This window comes from Telmatherina bonti, assembly GCF_933228915.1.
Source record: "Telmatherina bonti genome assembly, chromosome: 18".
NCBI lineage: Eukaryota > Metazoa > Chordata > Actinopteri > Atheriniformes > Telmatherinidae > Telmatherina > Telmatherina bonti.
This window is the reverse complement of record NC_136616.1, coordinates 8,445,646-8,467,397: the sequence shown is the minus strand read 5'-3', so window position 1 is coordinate 8,467,397 and position 21,752 is coordinate 8,445,646. Positions and strand designations below refer to the sequence as shown.

Here is a 21,752-nt window from a genome sequence, read left to right as displayed (position 1 = left end):
AGCAAAGTGATTTATCAAACCTGAAAGAAATTTTTTGCTGATATAAAAGTGTGCACAAATAATCTATATGCTTAATTGCACACGTGGCTGCGGTTGTCACAAGAAGAAATCATTGAAACTAAGTAAGGAGATCTTTATGAGGACTGTATTAAAAAAAGGGACTGTCATATTAATTTCTGTTTTTATTCTTGCTGATAAGGTGACAGTGCATACCCCCTTCATCCTCATCTGTTTTATTGCCCGCATTCTAATATCTGCCAGTATTTCACTTGTTTGACTTCTAATGTGATTTAACTTTTTCACTAATGTCCTCCCAAGCTGCATGGTGGCGTGATAAGAGTGGGGAAATCTAATCGAAAAATCAAATTTCTGAATTTGATTTTTTTGTTAGTTAAAACATCTTTTTTTTTCAAATAAAAAAAATGAAATCATTATAAAATTTTTGTTATTTTTTATTGTTTTTATTGATCTTTTTACTTGTCACATTGGGCATTATAGCAGCAGAATGATGGTCTGACTACTGTGTTGTTTTTTCCTCATTTAAATCAAGAAAAATGACGTGCAAAAAAATAAATTGTACATTTCTGTTTTGCTTTTAATCTACAAAATTCAGCAATATCGAGGAATCATGAGAATCACACTTTAAATCAAACTGGCGCCAAAATAATTGGAATTGAATCGAATTGGGATGAAGCCATAATGGTTAGCACAGTGGCCTCATAGCAAGACGGCCTCTAGTTTGAGTTTAAGCTGGACGGTAAGAGGTTTGATGGGACCTTTCTGTGTGGAGTTTGCACCTTCTGCCCATGTATGTGTGATTGGCTTCCTTCCTTCCACCATCCAAGCTATATTGATTATACTGATTACTCTAAATTCTCCCAAAGACTGAATGTGAGCAGGAATGTTTGTTCTACTGAGGTAAAGTTGGTACTTAGGTGAATATATAAAATTATATAATATATTGTTTATTCTCCAGTGAGTTGCAGTGTGTTGGGTGACTCTCCTAATGCACACTGAAGTTATATCATCCTCCCATTGTAAATATACTAGAAATCAGCCTTTCAATAGGTGTTGACTGAAGTGGACACTATGCATCAAAAGGTAAAGTGTTTGTTGGCTTCATCAACATAACCCAACAATTCTAGTCGAATTTTTGTCTGTGCCCTCTTCCCAAAGCCGCTATGCTGTAAACCACCCAATGTGAAAAATTTAAATGGAGAGTCTCCAAGATGTTTTCACCTGCTGCCATTAACGCCGTCACTCTTAGTTAATCCTGCTTCAGACACATGCACAACTATTTTAGATTGCACTCGCAAATTAGCTCATGCAATCTTAGTAGATCTGGACCTCAATGCGTTTTCAGTTCTCTGGTGTATTTTCATGTCGAAACAGGTTTAACTAAGTTGATATGATTCCCACTTATTATCATTATTAAATAACGCAAAAACATATTTAATTTCTTCCCTTCTTCCTTCCCTTCTTCCATCATCCATCCATCCATCCATCCATCCATCCATTCATTGTCAGTATCCTCATAATGAAACACAGGATTGTAGGAAACATATCTATGATTCACAAGCTACTAAATGCATGCAGGTATCATTCAGTTTAACAATTCTCCAGCTTTGCTGCTTTTCTTTTGGAAAATCTCTGCCTTGACAGCATTGCATTTCATCAACTTGTTTTTATTTATTCAGTTTGTTCTGCGAGATAAAACGGTGTTAAATTGTGTTCTGACGGTGTGCATACGATGGTAATTGAGTTTATTGATAGTAATATAGGCCTTGGCAGCATTTGTGTTAAAAAAAGACTGTTTTGATAAAGAAGAACGTGATTGCTGACTCCTCGAGCTGAACAGGATTTATTGGTTGAGTTAAAAAAAAGATTGGGCCTTTGAGAAATAAAGTGCTTATTCATTGCACTTAGTTTTATGCTTTGATATGAAACGATGATTGATGATTAAAGAGCGAATACCAGTAAAGCTTCATGCAGGGAAAAAACTAACCTATTAACAGAACCATGTTACACTAAAGACGGTTGATGGAAATATTCAGAGGGAGTGTTGATTTCTATTATTTTGCTATGCTCATCATGCTATCCTATTGTCTAATAATTGCAGCCACTGGCACATGATTTTAATTTTAACGTTTATCAGAGGATAAGTGTATATTATTATCTGCATGTCATGATGCTGTGAATGGATTGTTGGAAAATTAGTTATTATAATTTTTTTGCAGAGCTCTAAACTAACTACCTCTAAGCCAGGTTAGAACTCATTTTGTTGGATAAAAATGTAAACTTAGCGTCCAGTTTGTCAGATGATGAATGAAGCAAATTATTTCAGTTATTCCTCCTGGCAGTGCAATCTCTGCATTTCCCATGAAGACTTCTTCCATGACATGCCATACATCCACTAGCTGTGTGCTGACTTTAGAGAGCATGGTGACATTCACAAGCTGCTGCTGGAACTAAGTGCAGCTGAATGAGGAACTACATAGAAATGAAAAACCAGTTTGTTTCATAGAAAACTTCCTCTGCGGTGGTTTTCAGGAGCCCAGTCCATGTCTGTGATCCGTGAAGAGCACATACTTAGATGAATAAAATGAATACAAAATAGATTAATAAAATGCATTTTTTTAAAAGATTAATTTATTCATTTATTGATATCAAAATGCTTTGTTGAAGTCAGAGGTCAGGGAGGAAAAGTAACAGGAAGTCAAATAACTTCTGGTTCCAAACAAGGACATTCTCATTGTGGACGAGCAGCCGATACATCTTCTACAAATCTGTGATGCTGTCAGTATGATGACGAATGTTTCCAACACCTTGTTGAGTCTATGCAATGGCAAATTGAGGCAGTTCAGAGGGCAAAAATGGTTTTAAACGGGTACTAGCAAGACATTCCTAAAGTAGTCAGTGTGTGTGTGTGTATTCTTCACTATCCACAGACCTGAGTTGTTTCTTCTACAAGTGGCTGGAATTAAATCTACAAAGGTAAAATTATTTAAATGAAACCTCCCTCAGAGACCTGGGGCAGCCAGCTTATGATTCATGACTAGTAACTCTGTTAACTGCCTTCATTGACTTTCAGATGCAAAAAGTGTCCTGGTTGAAAATGAGATGAGCAATGGCTACATCCCCAAATCCTCGTCCCCTAGCAACAGAACACAGTGCTATATACACAGTATACTTTTCTGTTTGAATTGTGTTCTTTATCTTATTATTATTATTATTATTATTATTATTATTATTATTATTATTATTATTATTATTATTATTATTATTATAATTATTATAATTATTATTATTATTATTATTATTATTATTATTATTATTATTATTATTTTATTTTTATCATTATTTTTATTTATTTTATTCTTTTTTTTTTTTTTTACCTTCGGTAACTATACAGAAAGAATTACAGGAGCATCTAGCAGATGGGTGTTACATAGACATAGCAGGGCTGATGGTCTTGCCCATGTGGACTTGTTATTTTTCTGCAAAACAAAGGCTTGTGGCAGAAAACATAACTATGGAAACTAATATCGTTTATGGGATTTACTTTGCTCTTCTGCTGTATCTGGATAAGACCTCTCTTGACAATAATACCATTTGGCTGCTATCTTAAGCTATCATTTTTTCAAAGTGAGAAGAGTGCCAGCGTATCGCTGCAGATCTAATAAAAAGCTGTGTGTTCCTGTGTGTGTGTGTGTGTGATGGAGTGTGAATGCTCATGGCGCAGATAGGAAAGATGGCGTGATGAAAATGGAAGCTGATAATCCTGTTAAACGCAAAAGAGACATTGAAAGTCAAAACCTTCGTCCATTTCTGTTTTTTCCATCACTATTTCCACATAACATTCGACCAAATCTTTCCCCCTGCTTCCTCTGCTACCTGTGTTGTGCTTCTGAGAGCAAATTATTGCTTTGTGTACAATAGAGGTGCTGCAAGGTATTGGAAGTGGAAGATACCACTGCATGCTGACACAATATCCCCCACAGCCACATCGAGACCATCACATGTGTGGTGCTGCATTGCAAATAGGGACAGAAAAGATGGGAGGTGCCCGTGTTTCAGAGAGAAAAAACGTGCGTGCGTTTGTGTGGTTGTGGTGCCAACAGGAACATGAAGCAGGGAGGGGAGCTGCAAACAGAGTGTGACCCCTAGCCATGATTATCTACGTCTGCCGCTCTGACCCCCCGTGCCAATTACAGAGATAAGGCGGTCTGTGAATGTGTGAGAGTATACACAAGTGGGCCTGCATTTCTCTCTGATGCAGAGAGAAATATATGTTTGATGGTTGCTTGCACGCAGAATATTTGTCTTCTAGTTGCTATCAGGGGCAAATTCTCCACGTTTCTGACTGTTCCTGCTGCTGTGTGGAAGGCTGGAGCATGACAAGATAACCGCTGTCGATAGATTCTAGAATTGCAGATGGCCACCGCAGGAAGACATGTTTGAGTCAGGGAGATGTGTTGAGGGCAGCTGATTGATTAGGAGAAGCAAGAAATAAATCGTGAAATTTAGACAGCCTCCTTAAAGTTTCAGAGCTCCCACCGGAGGTCCGGGGATAGCCAACCACTTCTTCCCTTTCACCCTGCAGTCTACAGCCTCCCTCCTTCCTTTTTTCATTCTGTCCCCAGCAGCCTCCATCATAAAGTATATGATTCATTTATCCTGCATCATTCGTCTTTCTAAAAACATCCTCCTGCCTGACAACACTTTCCTTAATTTCTTCCCTCACTTTCTGGAGGAGATGCTGATTTATGATTGCAACTGCATTTCCCAGCATGCAGTGGAGTGAGGATGTGCACCCATGCACCAGCCATCGATCTTAGAAAGACAGCATGAGTCTGGACAGTTTCAGGCTGCTGCCAGTTCTCTCAGTAACGAGTTCACATCTAACCAGTCGCCAGAGCTGCAAAACACAAGAAAGGCAGCCTGACTGAGAGAGTGAAGCTATGCTAACAAGGCAGCTACATCCTACAAAACCATGCCTTCTGCACTCGTTAAGATCTAATCATGTCTGGCGAGTCTGTGGTCAGAAAGTCTGCTTCCAGTTAACTGATATTCTTTACTTGAGTATGAAAGGAAAGGATAAAGGCTCTCTTTATCAAGCGATTCCAAGCTACTTGTGCACAATTAGGGGCTGAGTATAGGAACAGGTCAGGAAAACAGATTGTTATTGAGGTTCTATATTTTAGGATATAATTAGATCATTATTAGACTAAACAGACCAATGAATGTAAAAAGTAAAACAAACGTTTCTTTTCATTGGTGTTTTTTTCTTAATTAGCAAGTTGATTTCTCCAAAAGTCTGACATGCTGAACCTCATCACATATGATTTTTTTCATATGTCAACAGTACAAAATCTCAAATCAGTTGAATTGGAGACGAAATTATTAAAAATGTCCATCTCTGTGCTGGCAACTGACTCTGGAAAGACAGATGCAGCAAGAGCATCTTCAGCACACTGATGATAAAGCACACAACACAACATACCTAAAATACAAGATTATCTTCAGTCAGAGGCTTCTTCAGCTCTCCCTACGAGAATGTAACGCGCCCACCGCAGAAGTATCTAATTTATTTTGCATTCCTACTAAGCAATATTCAATCCTGTCACAGTATTCATTGTAATCGCCTGATGTTTATTAGTCTACAATCAATAGGTTAAAATAAAAGGTAATCAGAAAAAGGTAAGAATGACCATAAACACAAAGAATACATAATGCGCAAACAGCAAAACCACCTACTAGCTGGATTTGGTTTGTGTAAATTAAAGTTGTAATGTTTTCTTCCTAATATTGTCTTTAACAATCTGAGTCACTGACAGCAAGAACAATGAGCTCCTATAGGTTAATGAGGAAGACAAGCTGATTGATTTCATGTTTTATCTTTTCACCAGAGGATCCGGAGGTTAGATGCAGCCTTTTAAATCATCAAACACACTGATACTTGTTTTTTTCTCTTCTCCAGGTTAGAGATTTCAAGGTGTGGTCAGGAGACACAACACGCAGGAAAAAAATGGGGTTAGAAGGCAATGTCCTCTGCCTGGGGTGTCTGAAGTTCCTGGGGAGATGAGGCAGAAGGCAGAGAGGAGGGATGAAATTGGAAAAGGGAAAACTAGGTGGCAGAGTTTCATCATTCTTTTTGCAAGCCACAGTTCTGTCTTTCTGTTCCACCTCTGCCATTGCAGAGGCAGCAAACTCCCAAGCTGCTAGTCTGTTTCTTCTTGTCAACCCACGATTCAGACCAGAAAATTACACGTCCTGGCTTGTTTCTGCCTCCCCAGCTAACACTGGGATTTTTACCTGCAAGCAAAATAGCCTTTTATTCTCCCTTCCATGTCTACTATTCATCAAGTTCTTGTATATGCTGGCATCGAGGGGGAAATTGATTTTGTTTATGAAAATGTTGACTTTATAATGACTATATGAACCAAAAATTTAAGAGAGTTAAAAGAAGCCTGTAAACTGTAGAAGAGGACTTTGAGTGAAATGGGCATCAAGTTAAAATACAAAGATGACACAGCCACACCTTGTTTTGTCTTTTATATAATTTGTTATGAGGTCAAAGAACCCGCTAAGTAAGGATTAAATGTGTGTATAAACATTATATCATGCAGATTTGTTGTCACAAAAACACACCAACACACTCCATTTCAGGTCCAGTTTGCAAAACTTTCTGCTTCATCGATGTCATCGATGGTTACATCAGCTTAAACCAGCCCTTATTTCCTACATATTGCCAGACAAACAGGGAATATGTTCAGAGATTTATTTTAAAATACAAACATCAATGTAAGGAGGGAAAAGAAGGCAAAAGAGTATTTACTATTCTAACCAGTTTAGCCTGAGCACCTTCATCCTTCATCACAGTCTCTTAACAAGCTTTACTTTCAGTAGTCTTTAAGAACATTTCTCCAGACTTTTCTTTAGATGTTTCTGCCTTTTTTATTTACTCCATCAAGATGACCCCATACTGCTCCAACATCATTGAGGTCTGGGGAGGATTCATCACTATTGGACCCAATTATGCTGATTGTCATTCTGCATATCTCAGCATGTTTCTGTTCTTATGGTAGCACTATGAAAGCCAAAACTCTGCTTTTCTGGCCCGTTTTATGGCACAGTGACTGGGATTATGGACATCCCAGTTCCCTGGCTGGCAATTGGATATAACCACTGGAACCCCTGCACATCAGCTGGTTCACTAAAGAGACAATACAGGACATTATCGAGAATGCAAGGAAAAGAAAAAGAGAAAGGGACAAAGTAAGAGAAAAGACAAGAGTCAACATTGATCTGACTTTTACTGGCTGCAGAGAGCTCAGAGTACAGCTAGGATGCAAGATGGATGGCAAACAAACTGTTTGTAAGAGCTGCGTCACAGAGAAAATCTGCCAAACTGAAAAGCTTGGATTAAGTAAAGTTAATTATGAGATCATCCCAGGAGTCGGGGCCATTTTACATATGCTTCAGTAATTCATAGATTATTGTTTATTGGCCAAAAAATTAAATTATTTCTTCTGAAAATGATCAGGTAGGAAAAAGGGAGAAAAAGCAAACAATATTCAAATCTAAGTAACTTATAATAAACCTTCAGAAAGCCTGGAGAACTGCTACTCAAGATAAATAATTCCCAGAAAGTCTGGCTTGCTGTGAGGGAAAATAAAAAATAAAAAAATTAGGATGGACTCCAGACTTTTTCCTTTTGTTTCCATCAAGACATGCAGGTGTCAAAACACTGTCATTTATCTGCAAACAAAACTAAGAAAGTTTCATGAATCTTCCTCATTTTGATGGTTTACATTTCCCAACAGACTAAGACACTGTACACAGATTACATGTTTGTTTAGTGGTTGTGTCTTTTTTGGCACTATTATAACATACATTATTATAATATAATATTATTATATTATTATAATATAATATACAGTTTATTGTGAATTTCAACTTGGGATTTTAAATTCTGTACAATGTTCAGACTGAAAATTGATTCCAGGCTTTTTTCAAATAAAAGACAAAATATAATAATGAACATTATAAAAATTAAAATGGTGATATCCCTATTGGATAACATCTAAAAGAAATGATGTAGATCATTTCTGACTTCTGCCTGGCTCAGGTACGAAGAGATAGCTCATGTTTTAAAACAAGCGACAAGGAAAATCATTCAAAGTCAATATTAGTAATTCCCTGGGGAATAAGAAAAAAAAACATTCTTTTGGATGCAAGAACAACAGAGAGAGTGTTGAGGAGGCACATAAAACCTCAGTTCAGTGTAAATGAGGCTGAAGAAACCATTGGGTTTGGGTCCGTGTGTGGGTTCTTCTCAGATTCATCTACCTGTCCATAAACATGTTCAGTGTGTGATAAAGCGTTTGTGGGCAGGCTGACAGTACTGGAAACTGCTCTAATTTACTTCTACTATCAGTCCTCATAGTCATGTTTTTAGTGAAGGATATGGTTTTAAAATAATAAAGAGATTTGGCCAAAATTGACTTAATATAATTCATAACAAGAGCAAATTGAAATGACTCCATTTCCATATCATAGTTTTGCTCTCTTAACCCTTTACGTCCTATGATGATGAATGACAATGCATTTTAGCTTGCTGGCATATTAAGGCTAATTCATGCTCTACACAGAAGAAGAATAGGCAGTTGGTGAAGCGTGTAATTTGGTTAGTTTTCAAGGAACTAGCTATCTGTCACATAAGGTAGAGAACAGAAAACACCACTGGAAATTGCGGGGGCAGTGTTGAGTTGTGGTGCACACTTAACCAGGGAAGGAACAAACCAGAGAAGAAGAAAAGAACAGGATGAACAATGTAGAAAACATAGACATATATACATAGACGTAGTAGTAGACAGTGTTTTGTTTGTGTGTAATATATACGTGTTGTTCCACAGAAAACAGTTATGTGGGGAAACTACGTTGACTCTGCAGCAAGACTCAAAACCAAAGACCCATCCAATATGGTGGCAATGCAGGTTCACTCTCCAGTGCTCAATGAGGCGTCTACGTAAATAAATAATACATTTTTCAATGAAAAATGCACCCAAGTTATCAAGTAATATCCGAATAACAGAGGGGACCTACTTCCCTTACTGTAAACAACTGATCAAAGTAACACTTTGTTCTACCATCTCTGCCAAAATCACATCTATGCATCCATCCATTCATCCATCCATCCATCCATTGAAGGTCTTCTGCTGCTTATTGCAGATTTGAGTTTCGGAAGGGCTGGATATGATCTGAGCAGCTGTCAGGTGGGACTTAAAGTGCATATTGAAATGGTCACCATTCCGTCATAGAGCAAATGCAGAGAAACAAACTACCACTTGTGCACACACTAGCTCCCAGGGAGAATTTAAAACTACTAATCAACCTACCATACTTATTTTTTGACTGTGGGAGGAGACTGGAGAAAATGCAAATGCTAAATGGAAAAGCAGTAGAAATTCCCTTGATCATCATATTTTTCACAGGGGTTAATATTGATTTACATTTTCAAACAGTGGTTTGCTGGACTACCCTCTGCACCAAAAAACTGATGTAGGGTTCTGATCAAGTGACAGCCAAGGGTTTTGTTTTTCTTCTTTCATCTCTTAAAGTCAGGCTTTAGACTGTATTTCTCACCAGCTTCTCCAGTCAGCCTTTGTGTTTCAGTCTGTTTTTAAGTGGGTACTAGCAGGTAGAAAGGCCAAAGGGTATGACATTAGCAGATGGAGCGCTTGCTGCCCACATGCTGGCCATATGTCATGCCAAATCTCATCCCATCTTGCACTAAGAAAAGGTGCTACAGGCAGCTGAAAGGCCAACTTCCCAACAGATATCATCAGCCTGACACTGTGACCTGATTGGTGCTAAGGGTCACAGCTTTGCTCTCTTTCACATCAAAATACATTAAGTGAGGGGAGCTGGGTCACAGTGCACTGTGATAACGACATGGCTGATGCTTCAGAACCAAAGCCTCACAAAAGGCCAGGAACGCAACAGGTCCACAGGGTCCAAAACTGGCAAACTGGAGCTTTAGCTGCAGTAGCAGTCAATCAGTACAATATATTGTGATATATTTCATAACTCTAGTGTCTCCTCTGAGCTACTTTAATTCATGGATCAGCCAATCTTCTGTATACTAATTACTGCAGAGCTATGGAGTAGTTATCAATAAAGAGATGACAGAGCAACATGTTTTCTGTACTTACCCTGGTTTGCTCCCTTTCTTATGCAAAGATTTACTCCTGATCTTACTGCTTGGACAGGTTTAAAGCTGGGATAACTTAGTGGATGCAGGATATTACAGTACAGGTGTGCTCAGTCAGCCAATGAAAAAATAAAAATTAGCTTGCATATTTCGTGCAGAATCCAGAGTTGGAGGTCTGTGACATATTACAGCCGCCACTGAGAAAACAATCAGATCAACATTTAGTGTGGCGCTCAGGAGACCTTTTCTATGCCAGTGTCTGGCTGAAAAAGCATTTATCCTTTTTTTGAACACCAAATAAGATAACAGAAATGGTTTAGAATCTGGTAATAGAGCAGAAAGGAAAAAAAGGAAATTCATTTTCTCTTCACAAAAGGTTTAAAGCAGATAATATCCCTTATGCGTTACTGACATCTAGTGGTTAATAAAGGGTACTGACAGCCTCTTGGTAATATCTTAATGTGTACTACTCAAAAGATGGGTGTTTCTCAAGTGGGTCCTCAAGTCCCACTGTCTGCCATGTTTTAGAGGTAACCCTACTTAAACACCTGAATTAAATGAGTGTGTCCTTAGTGGGCTTGCAAAACACGAGTGTCATTAAAGTGAATCTGGTGTGTTGGAGTAGGAACACATCTAAAACGTGTAGGACAGCAGTACTTCAGGACCAGGATTGAGATACACTGCAACAGTTGCAATCTGCCAATCATATCCATGCATAGAAGTTAGTTGACAAAGTAAGTAAAGTCCATAAAGCAGGGGCATAAGATGTCATGTGAGGGTGGTAAATATTAGAACGAGTACAGATACACTTCCCACTGAAAATGTGCTGGTTTTACTTCAGATCTTTGCTCATACAGCCGCTACATCACACAGCTTTAATGCAAACCAATAGGAGGCAGCTTAGCAGTCACATAGCAAACAGGGCTGTCCGCTATGAGAACACATCACGAGGAAGTCAAATATTAAAAAGTATTGGTGAAGTGAGACTGCACTTCTCTGAGTTTTTATATTTATGTCTTAAAACAGGCTGGCTCCTGCTTACCACGCCAGTCTTTTAACCTTCTGTGCTCCCTCTAGCCACTGCTTGCTGTCCCAAGGTGGAGGTTGATTTTTTTTTTTTTTTTTTTTTTTTTTTTTTTTAGTTTTCCCTTTAAATTATAAACTGAGTGAGTAATGTGGTTCTATTGACAGTATTTTGAACAGATGGTTTGTCTTTAAATGTGAAACTGGGCTCAGAGATGGTGGTGGTCTGATATGAATGGAGGTGATGGTGTTAAATCAGCAGTCATATTGTCTCATGTTGATCGCTGGTTTCTTAATCGAATCAAACTGAAATTGTTTTGTGGTAATAGTTTAACATTATTTACTGAACTGATGTATTATTGTTTCCTAAACTGATTTAAATTCCCACAACAGTTCATGACATAGATTTTCTAGCCATGTCATGGCATGTCATATTAACTATTTAAACTAGCAATCATAATGTTATGCACCAAATTTATCTCTGAATTTGTTTTTTGTCTTTTTCCTTGATTCAGTAACAGTCAAAATATGACTTTGAGCCCAGTACCAGTTTTCACCTGTACCTGTACCAGTTTGGGGAACAATTTTAAAATTTGTTATGATGCTTTGACAAATGAAAGAGCTTTTAGTACAAAGAGATCAGGTGAGGTATGTCCTCTTGCAGGTGCTCCTGATGATTGTCTGCTGTGTTTTCTGTTTCCGCGCTGATGCTTCTGTTTGTTCCACTGCACCACTATTGTGGTTGTTTCCTATTTTCTGTATATTCGTCTCCTTTTTCCTCTCTTAACTCTCTCTTTTGTCTTTTGTCTCTCGCTTTCCGTCTTCTTTCATTCAAATGGGGTCAAATACAAATAAAGAATATAAACAGAGAATAATAAGTAAGTGTCGAAGGGAGCCTTATATTAATGAAGTGCCTCTCGGTGAAGGAAATTAATTTGTCAGCGTCTCGGCCAGACCATGATTCTACTATCATGATGCTGGACAAGATAAGATGTTAAACTTTAAAGATGGAGACTGAATAAGGGTAATAAAAATACCATTTTCCAAAATTAGTGTCAGTAGTGGTGTACTGCAGCTCATTTTGCTATAAGAAAAAAAAAACAAAAAAACAGTACACCAATAATCTATTCATTCTTCCAACATTTTGTTCACTTAAAAGCAAGAAAACAAATAGAAAAGTTTACTAAGTGCGACCTCCTGAGATACTATTGGACCCTCATCAAAATCCTTCCTAAAACTGAGCAATAATCCAGCATACACGTACACACACACACACACACGCTGTTGCAAACATGAGGTGTTCTCTTCCTGTCAGCATGGCTGGCGCCACTTACCTGCAGACTAGTTGTTCAATTGTCAGTGGCCATGATAGAAATAACAGTTTGCTATCATTCTGTCTGCATGAGGTAGGAAAACATTAGCTTGCTCGGAAAACAAGCACACACCAGGTGGTGTCGTCTCTCCGTGGATAAGCAATTAGCTTTCTAGGGGCCAAAACTACAATTTGTCCCAGACAGAAAAACAAGCAACACCTGCGTGTGCAGCCGTGTGGCACTGAGACTCGGCACTGCATAATGGGGGAGGGGGGGTACATCCAACAGCCAGGACTGACAAGTTGGCCTTTCTTCAATGTTTTTTTTTAGATGGTTGACAGGAAAATGAATAGTGTGTGTTATCATCAGAGGGGAGGCATTAATAGAATTTCATAGCTCAAGTGGAAGGTTATATTTCCTGATGATTATGGAAATTAAAACATGACATAAATCTGATATAAATGAGGGAAATTACAGCAGTATAACTTATGGAAGAAAATAAAAATATTTTTAAAATATTTTTTTATGGCAAAAATGTAAAAATAAATCAATAAACATGTTTTTGTTTTGTTTTTTAGAAAGAAAGACGAATTCTGAAAGATAGAAAGTATAAGGACAGGAGAGAGCATAAAGCGCCACTGCACAGAGTCAGGATGGGAGAGAAAGATGCATTTTAGTCAGAAAAATGGATAGAACCACTTACTGAGGCTACAGTCTATCCTGATACAATCTGGCGGGAGAGAAAGCGAAATGGTGAGATTGGAAAAAAAAAGTTAAAGAGGAGAGAGAGAGGGAGAGAAAATAAAGAAAGAAGAGAAAGGATTAAAGAGAAAAAAAGAGACATTTTACATCCTTCAAGGTACATTCTGCAGACAACCAAACATTTCTCTGGGGCCACCATCCGGGGACAGGCTCTGAGTCAGGATCACCCTTTCTCTCTGTTAATGCCGTCATCCAGCCATTGTTCCATTAAGTACACTCAAAGCACAAGAGAAGGCAAGAGTTGCACTGAAATGTTCACTTCTATTTGGTGGTAAAAGAAAATTAATTTCCTTGTGTCATCTTTTCATTAAGTCTTTATGAAAAGATGTAAAATAATCTGTTGCTGCCATATGAAAGCATAATAACTGCAGTTATTTATGTGGAATGACAAGATTAAACTCAGCTAAGCCCTGTTTTTCCTGGGTCATTTCCTGACCAGGTCATCACATTTTTACATAGAAATAATTTATTTATTTGGTCATAATGAGCCCTTCACCTAGGATTTTACTCAACCTACAATGCATCCAATCTGCCAGACATACGGCACATGGGTCATGTGACATGGGTCATGTGCTGTATGTGCCACGGGTCATGCAGGTCGGTCAAACACATAAGTTCAGTCTCATTTTTGGTGAATTCAGATCTTCTTGCCTTCTGGAGCACTTTAATTATGAGAATCCCAACCGTATAAATGCTTAGAAAGGGTGATCTGCACATCCCAGCCACCACACGCCGAATGCACACGACATATAAGTCTTCTTAGATACCTTTTTTTTCTTGTAAAACTGCCGTGGCAGCGACTCAGTGAGCCTTAAGATCTGTCTGCTTTTCTTTAAGCAAGGGATCAAATTATCCTTCTCTTCAAATGAATATTGAGAAATTAATTTGTGGCCATTCTTTCCCATCTGCTACTACCAAGCCTGTGCATGTGGCTGTGTGGTTGGGTTGTGGTCTAGAGCTGTCAACCGCTACAGAATAGTGGACACAAACAGCCAGGGACCGGCAGCACTTTGCAGAGATGTGTCTGTGTGGTGCAAATCGCATTTATGCACCACTAAATTCTATAAACTGTGTCGTAATGTTGTGCTAAAAGAAACAAAACCAAGACAAACTGCATCTGCAAATGATGCAAATCTGAGAGTTAGGCTTAATACAGCTGCCGTCAGAGGGTTTGCATGGTAACCCTAGCCTGCACTTCCACTGTGAACATGCTATTAACACCAGCTATCACTTATTAATATCATTAGGACTAAATCAGTCCAATTACAGCCAATCTTAATGATTAATTACTAGGATTTGAATTATCTTGACAAGGATTAAGACTTTAACAGATCAGAAGGATTCCCTCCTGATTATGGGATGAATTTCACTTCAGAGGCTAATTAATTTTCTTGCTAAACCGCTGTGAAAACCTTGAGGAAAGCTACAACAGCATCTAGTTTCGAAGGCTTTATGGCAGTGCTAGTAGGAAGAGAAAGACGGGCTGAGCTGGGAGGACTTCCCAGCAGGTAAAGCTGTGGCGAGGTGTGCTGTGAGTGGAGGTGTGCAACTTTCTGACAGCCACAGCTCTGAGCCGGTCCGTCTGACTGTTCGATCCGAGGGCCGCAGACATACAGGCCATTGAAGGGATGAAAAGATCCATCGTCTGAAACTTGGCCAGGTGAGGTGTTTTACGGACAACAAGAAAGAATAAAGAGGAGAGAAAGAGAATAGAAAGAAGAAGGGGAACACCTTCACTCATCCTAACACCTCCCACCCCCTTCCCTGTCTCGACGATGACTTCACCGCTCGTCCAGCAGGTTACACCTCTGTAACACTCTTCCAGGTTCACTGCTGAGCATCTGCTCCTTCAGAGAGTCAGGACAAAGTTGAAGATTTCAGAGCTGGAAGGTCGTGCACGCCATCCCCAGGGCAATCATTTTCCTTGCAATGCAATATTAATAATTCAATATGTCTGGATTCCTGTAGCCAGCCCTCTCACTGAAGCCATCCATCTCTTAAACTGCTCTCTTTGTATAATTTTACTGACCTTCTCCTCACTAACATTGGCTTTCAGCTTATTCTACATCCTCCCCTTCTTTTACCACACTCATAATATGCTTATGATGAAGGTTCCTGCCTCAAATTACAATTGCAGCTGAGATGAAGTGGAACCAACCAGCTCTATAGCTAAGTTCTTTAAAAATATGGAAAAGAGCAGAGCCACAAGGAAGAATGAGACAGGAGCAAAGCCACCTCCAAAGTTTCAGAGACAGGTTCAAGGGGGCTAAGGCTCAGGGTCAGGCCATGGATATTTTTAGAGATGGAGCTTTTAAATGGAATGATCAGCAATGGAGCATCACAGAGTACAAAATTAAAGAAGTAAGGGGGGCAGGATTCAGAAGGACGGGAGTATAGGGGACAAAATGACTGCTCCAAAAAGAGAGCAAAGAGACTCTGTAGAGGGGATTACTTTGTGTTTTTAATTTTCAGTCTGTAGAGGAGAAGTTTCTGTATTTGTATTTCCTCATTTAAACCCAAAAACACTTCAAAACCAGAAAACAACTTTGCAGTCGAGTGTACTTACATTAAACAGATCTATTAATGAGCATCAAATCAAGAAACTTTTCCTGTCATCTACCTGACAATAAGGTCATACAATGCAGTGAACATGAGGAGAGAGGGGAGGGAGCATGGTCAGCAAGGACCTCAGGGATGAATCGTAGCGTCCTACCGAGGTTGACAGTGAGTTTGATGCGTCCTCCATCCAGTTCCAGCCGCAGGGTGTCAGCTGACTCCTTGGAGGTGGTGGCCATGAGCAGGCCATATGCCCGCTGAGACATGAAGCGCAGCGCCACGTCTTCAGCCTCTGTGTGCATGGTGATCGGCATGATGATCTTCAGGTACATGCTGCCATCATAACTCAGAACTGTTGCCTCTGCAAAAGATGGAGAGACACATAGTCTGGTATCAGCATTCATCTAAGACATAATTATTTTTCACACAATATCTCTTAAAAAACAGAAAGGGCTGTAAATACAGTATATTTTTATAAAGCATGATAGTTTAAATGCAGTCATCAAATAAGGCATTGCATATGTTTCCTCTCTGCAGCCATCAGACTGTGAGGACAGCGTGTTCTCAGAAGATCACGCCATGTCACCAACTTCAGTTCTCCCTGTTTAACCAGCGTGCAACAGCTCGGACTAGACCAGGACCATGCAGTCAGTCACTTACAAGCATTCTTTTTTTCATTATTATTGCTATTTACATACAAATACTGGGCACAATTTATCAAAAAGAGCAGTATTATTATGCAAATACTAAAAAGAAAAACATGACTGCGTCCCGCTTGCACATCACTTCAGTTATTAAATAGCACTTGCACAGTTACACTTTCATTTTCCATCCTTTCAACTCTTGTTTGTTACTCTTGCTAATCTTTTAAAGCATATTTTGTCTTCCCACTTGTTGCTCTGACAACTAAAGTTCCTCTGGTGTGAGAAGAGAAAAATGTTTTATTTGATCGTATCTTGAATAAATGTTTGAATAAATATATTTGATTATTCCCCTCAATTTTGCTAGTTTGCTTTTAATTAAAGCTCTACACACACACACACACACACACACACACACACACACACACACACACACACATATATATATATATATATATATATATGTATGTATGTATGTGTGTGTGTGTGTGTGTGTGTGTGTGTGTGTGTGTGTGTGTATAAACTCATTCACATGTTATTCCATTACATTTCAGTCAGTAATTTTTTCATATTTACGTTCTTTTATCTAAAAATATTTTTCTGCTATTTTTTTCCTATTACGTTTGTAACACATTCATACCAGAAGAACAAGGGAGTGCAATGATGATGATGGTCACAGCCATGTTCGACAGAAGCATGTGTGAATGGCTGCAAAACATGGAAGATACTTATCTAATTTGAGTGTTTGTAAATTCATAATCATGCATTCATGTATTTCCATCTAATGTTTTCTGCAGTGGGTGTTATATAACAGGACAACTTCCCTATGTCTCCCAAGAGAACAACAAGGAATAACAGTATCTTTACAGAGGAATAGAAATAATGAAATGACAAGCGTGATTTCAGAAGCAACCTTATTAATATGAGCTACAACTGTGGTTACTGCGACTATAATCAACCCATCTATAAACACAATACTGTGGGGAGTGACAGCTCCCTGAGGGCTGCTCTTATCTTGCAGTGTGGTTCGATATGTCTCACCATAGGCAAACATGAGTCACTGTCATGGGGGGCTTGAAGCGTTTCGTTTTGCAAAGTACAAATACATGATGATAAAGATGCAGAAAAATCCCTGCTACAAGCTTTCTACAGGCCTCTACAGAGACATGTTCCATTCACACCTTTACTTCCATGGTGAAATAAAACTTGGGCATTATCAATCAACTAATGTGACGAATGGCACTCCAAGAATAGTCATTATTAGATGAGGCCCAGCTCCAAGTACCACCGCCACCATCCTCTGTTCTCCTCAAGTCAATATCATAGATCTTTTTACACTTGGTTAATCTATGAAGCCAGCTTACTGGCACAGAGGAAAAGGTGTGTCTGTGTGGTTGGTGAAGAGAAACGATTTCTGCAGTAGTATCAAGCTCCACTAGATGGCAGAAGACCCTCACAGAAACCACACACCTGTCATCAGAGCTCCAAGGACCAAACTGTTAAAATATCACCCGTCAAATGAAGAAATGTTATCCTCTGCTTCGACTGTCCTGATTTGGATCCAATCTCGCCTTACCTCATTACCCTCCTTGTCCCTCAAAATCTGATGCTGTCATGGCTCACTCACCTCCACAGACGTGCAAAGACGAACTGTGGATTCATGTGCCTGCAGCTAGCCGGGATAAATCAGAAGCAATGTGGTTCTATTTGACTAACTCGCCGCATGGCGTATGCACCACCCTGGTTTGCGTGACTGGCACAGATGGTGGTGGTGGGCCCAGCCTGCTCCACCCCCCTCCCTGCTCCCAGTCACCAGCCCCTATCATAACTAAGCCTCCAAAGGCTGTTAGCTTCCATACGGCCACAAGTAAAGCTGCTACTTGTTCTACAACAGCAATTGCAAGACGTTGGAACATATATGAATCCCCTTACAGATATCTTTCATATAAAGACACCCTGTTTCTCCTTCGTCATCATCCTCACCTATCTCACAGTTGCTGCCCAGGTATCCAGTGCCGGTGCAGTCACATATGTAGCGGTTCCAGCCCTCTTTGCATAGACCTCCATTCCCGCAGGGAGTGCTGCTGCAGCGCTTCTGCAGTTCTCGGGTACAGAAGCTGCTGACCCCAAGGGCGCTCTGGATCTCAGCCAGGCGGCGGACATCACGGCTCTTGCCATCTATGAAGAGGTCACGGACGCACCCAACGTAGCCATAGTTCAGAAGAGCAGTCCAAACCTCTGGCGGCATTATAAGGTCTGACTTGGACTCAGGCAGTCCACCGAGGTACATGTCGCTGTCCAGGTCCAGGATTTCACTGCCTTCTGGGGAGCTGAAGGGCATGCTGCGGCTGTTCACCGAGATGGACCCTAAAAGGAAGGAACACAAAAAAGACTAGACATTAACAAAGGACACAGATATATTGATGCCTCTGATTTAATAGCAAACAATACAGAGTGCAGCCAACATGTTCATGTTTGTGTATTCTTGTGTTTGGTGAGTGATTGTAGGTCCTTTATGGCTTAAAGGAACAATGATTGTGATTAAAGAAGCGTGCGGTGTGGATAGGTGGCTGAGTGGGAGGGAGGTCAAGTGGCTGAATGACTGAGAGGAACAGTAGGTGGCTAATTTATGGGTGCAGAAATGAGACTGAATGATGTACAGCAAATGGGGGATGTATGACAGTCGACTGTGTGAGTGCATGTGTGTGTGTCTAATGTGTCTATAATGGGCTAAATGGGGGAGAAGGGAAGCAGAATGCAGCAGGGAGTGGGTGAAACAAAAGGCCCTCTCTCTTTCAGTGATTAACGACTCCATCTTAATTTTCTATTAAAAGCCAATTACAGCAGGAGCAGCAGTGAGATCACATCCGCGCAAACACACACGCACACATACACACATCTCACACCGTTCTCTATTATAAGATGTCATTAGAAGGAGATATCATGTCCAAGGTGCTTCAACAGCTACAGATGATTTATCAAATTCCTGTTTGAGACCACATGCAGGCAGAGGTATATGGATGCAAAGGAATACCATCAAAGTGGCTTTATGTAACATTCACTTTAATCTGAATAACTGTCCATTTAAACTGTCGATTATATTCGTGTCAAACGTTTCTGCCCTCATACTGGCTTTCATCCTTCATAAAGGCATGCTTGTTTGGAAACAAATCCACTAGAGGGCAGTATAGAGTTTGGAGAAAGACAGAAATGGTGATGCATCATTGTTCAGAGCGTGGTCTGTGCAGCAACTAAATCCATTTTGGCTTTCCTTTCATTGGTCAGATTTCAGCTATTCTGTGCAACAGCGCCCCTGCAGTTTCTGGTGGTGTTGCTTTGCTTGCAACGTCAGGCTCAACATTTACAAGCATTTTGTAAACTGACCTAAACCTTCATGCAAATGATGCAGAATACAGATAACAGGCTCCGTCTGCATACACATGCTTATCTATTGTATAGTATAATGAGCTTCTAGACTCTTTTTCTGTGGTGTACACATTTCTAGGACTGTCATCTTAATCCCCTAATCAGTCCTGCTCGCTAACCATAGACAGTCAATGTAAAATAAAGAAAACACATATACATATAGTCTTATATATATATGTATATAAATATATACATATATATATATATATATATATATATATATATATATATATATATATATATATATATATATATACATATATATATATATATATATATATATATATATATATATATATATATATATATATATATATATTCCTCTCCCACCAACCTAGGAAACTTTTAATTATTGAAGGAAAAAAAAACTGAAGCTATTTTTCTTTGTTCTAAGAAGATACTGTAAGTTGTTCTCTGTTCACTATATATTCTGTCCAAAGCGCTGTTGTTTAGATCGGTCACATAAAAAAAAAAAAAAAAAATAAACAACAATAAATTTCTATTTCCCCAGTGCCAGTGTCTCTATTTAAATAAAGATGAATAAAGTTGAGTAGAGATAGTGTCTTAAATTGACAATTACCTCCAGATGAGTGACTGAGTACATGTAATGGTAATGAAACATGTTTATTCCTCTGACATCAGTTTAAGACTAGGTCCAGTTTAAAGTGTGCTCACCTTTTCTTCCTTCCCTCTGGAAGTCCACATGGCACCATTCCCCGTCATTGACCTTCTTATTGCTCGCCTTGAGCTTGGTTTTCCCAGAGCCCATATCGATCAGCAGGTATAAATATCCATCCAGCAGCTCTACGGCGAAGTAATCAGTCTTTAGTTCCCTGCCAGGCTTTTGCTCTTTAGGACCTTGAGGGCGGCCATGGCTGAATAGCAGCAGGCCACTGGGCTCTGTAGTGCGGAAGTCAAAGGATATAGATCCTGTCTTTTTGGTATTCCATTTGGGCAGGGAGATGTAGGACTCAGGGGTCTCAAAGGTTACAGGATCCAAGGCTGCCACATCCTCACAGCGGAACACCAGATCCCCATTCAGGGTGATTTTTGGGTCACGCTCGATGGCCAAACGGGAAAGCTCCAGCTTAAAGTCATTGTTCTTGTACACCACCTAAGAAGCAGACAGCAGAACAAGTGGTTATCATATTACAGCTGGTACTGCACTACAAGAATAAATTGTGAGTGGTAAACAAACTCAGCTGTAGAAAATAAGAAACCATCACTAAGATGTACGGTTACCAGTATATGCTATACTGGCGGCAGAGAAAATTCTGTCAGCATTAGGAAATGATGCATAAAAACAGAAATGATACAAAGTGCAGGGGGAAACAGTTTTACCAGGCCAGACGCTGCATGAAACCTCTAACAAGAAATCGAGATCAGATAAGTGCTCAGTTTACTGATGTTGAATTATTTGGTGAGGAAATCTCTTCTCTCTTTGAAAACCTTAAACACTGAGCGGCCATTTGGGGCCAATAAGTTTCCACAGACAGGATTTCATTCATTTTAATGATGTCTGTAAGAGTTGCGGTTGTTTGCCTGCACAGCATACCCGGCTCATCAAACTCTGATCAACACTGGTTCAACACCCAACTGTTGGTAAAACCCATAAATTATGCTGAATATTTGATGTTGTACATGAACTGTAACTTAGAAATCTAAGTAAATATGCACATTGTACAATTGGATAATGAAATTAAAAAGGCTCTGTGAGATATCTGAAAAGAGAAAGCTGTGAACGTTGCCTTCAGCCTCGATGCAAATGCCCCTTACTGCCTTGGATGAAAAACTGCTCTTTGTTCGAGCTCAAAG

The 21,752-nt window shown here is 39.4% G+C and overlaps 1 protein-coding gene across 6 annotated transcripts in view; it reads right to left on the bottom strand.

Moving 5' to 3' along the window:
- nrxn2b (neurexin 2b) overlaps positions 1-21,752 on the bottom strand; it is a gene marked incomplete at its 5' end in the record, with an annotated part of 672,833 nt that overhangs the window by 377,535 nt on the left and 273,546 nt on the right. For all 6 annotated transcript variants that reach the window (XM_079257326.1, XM_079257328.1, XM_079257327.1 and 3 more), the window contains 4 exons: positions 13,256-13,282; positions 16,028-16,231; positions 18,495-18,878; positions 20,613-21,051. In XM_079257326.1, the coding sequence (XP_079113452.1) occupies positions 13,256-13,282; positions 16,028-16,231; positions 18,495-18,878; positions 20,613-21,051 (1,054 nt within the window). The remainder of the gene's footprint in view (positions 1-13,255; positions 13,283-16,027; positions 16,232-18,494; positions 18,879-20,612; positions 21,052-21,752) is intronic.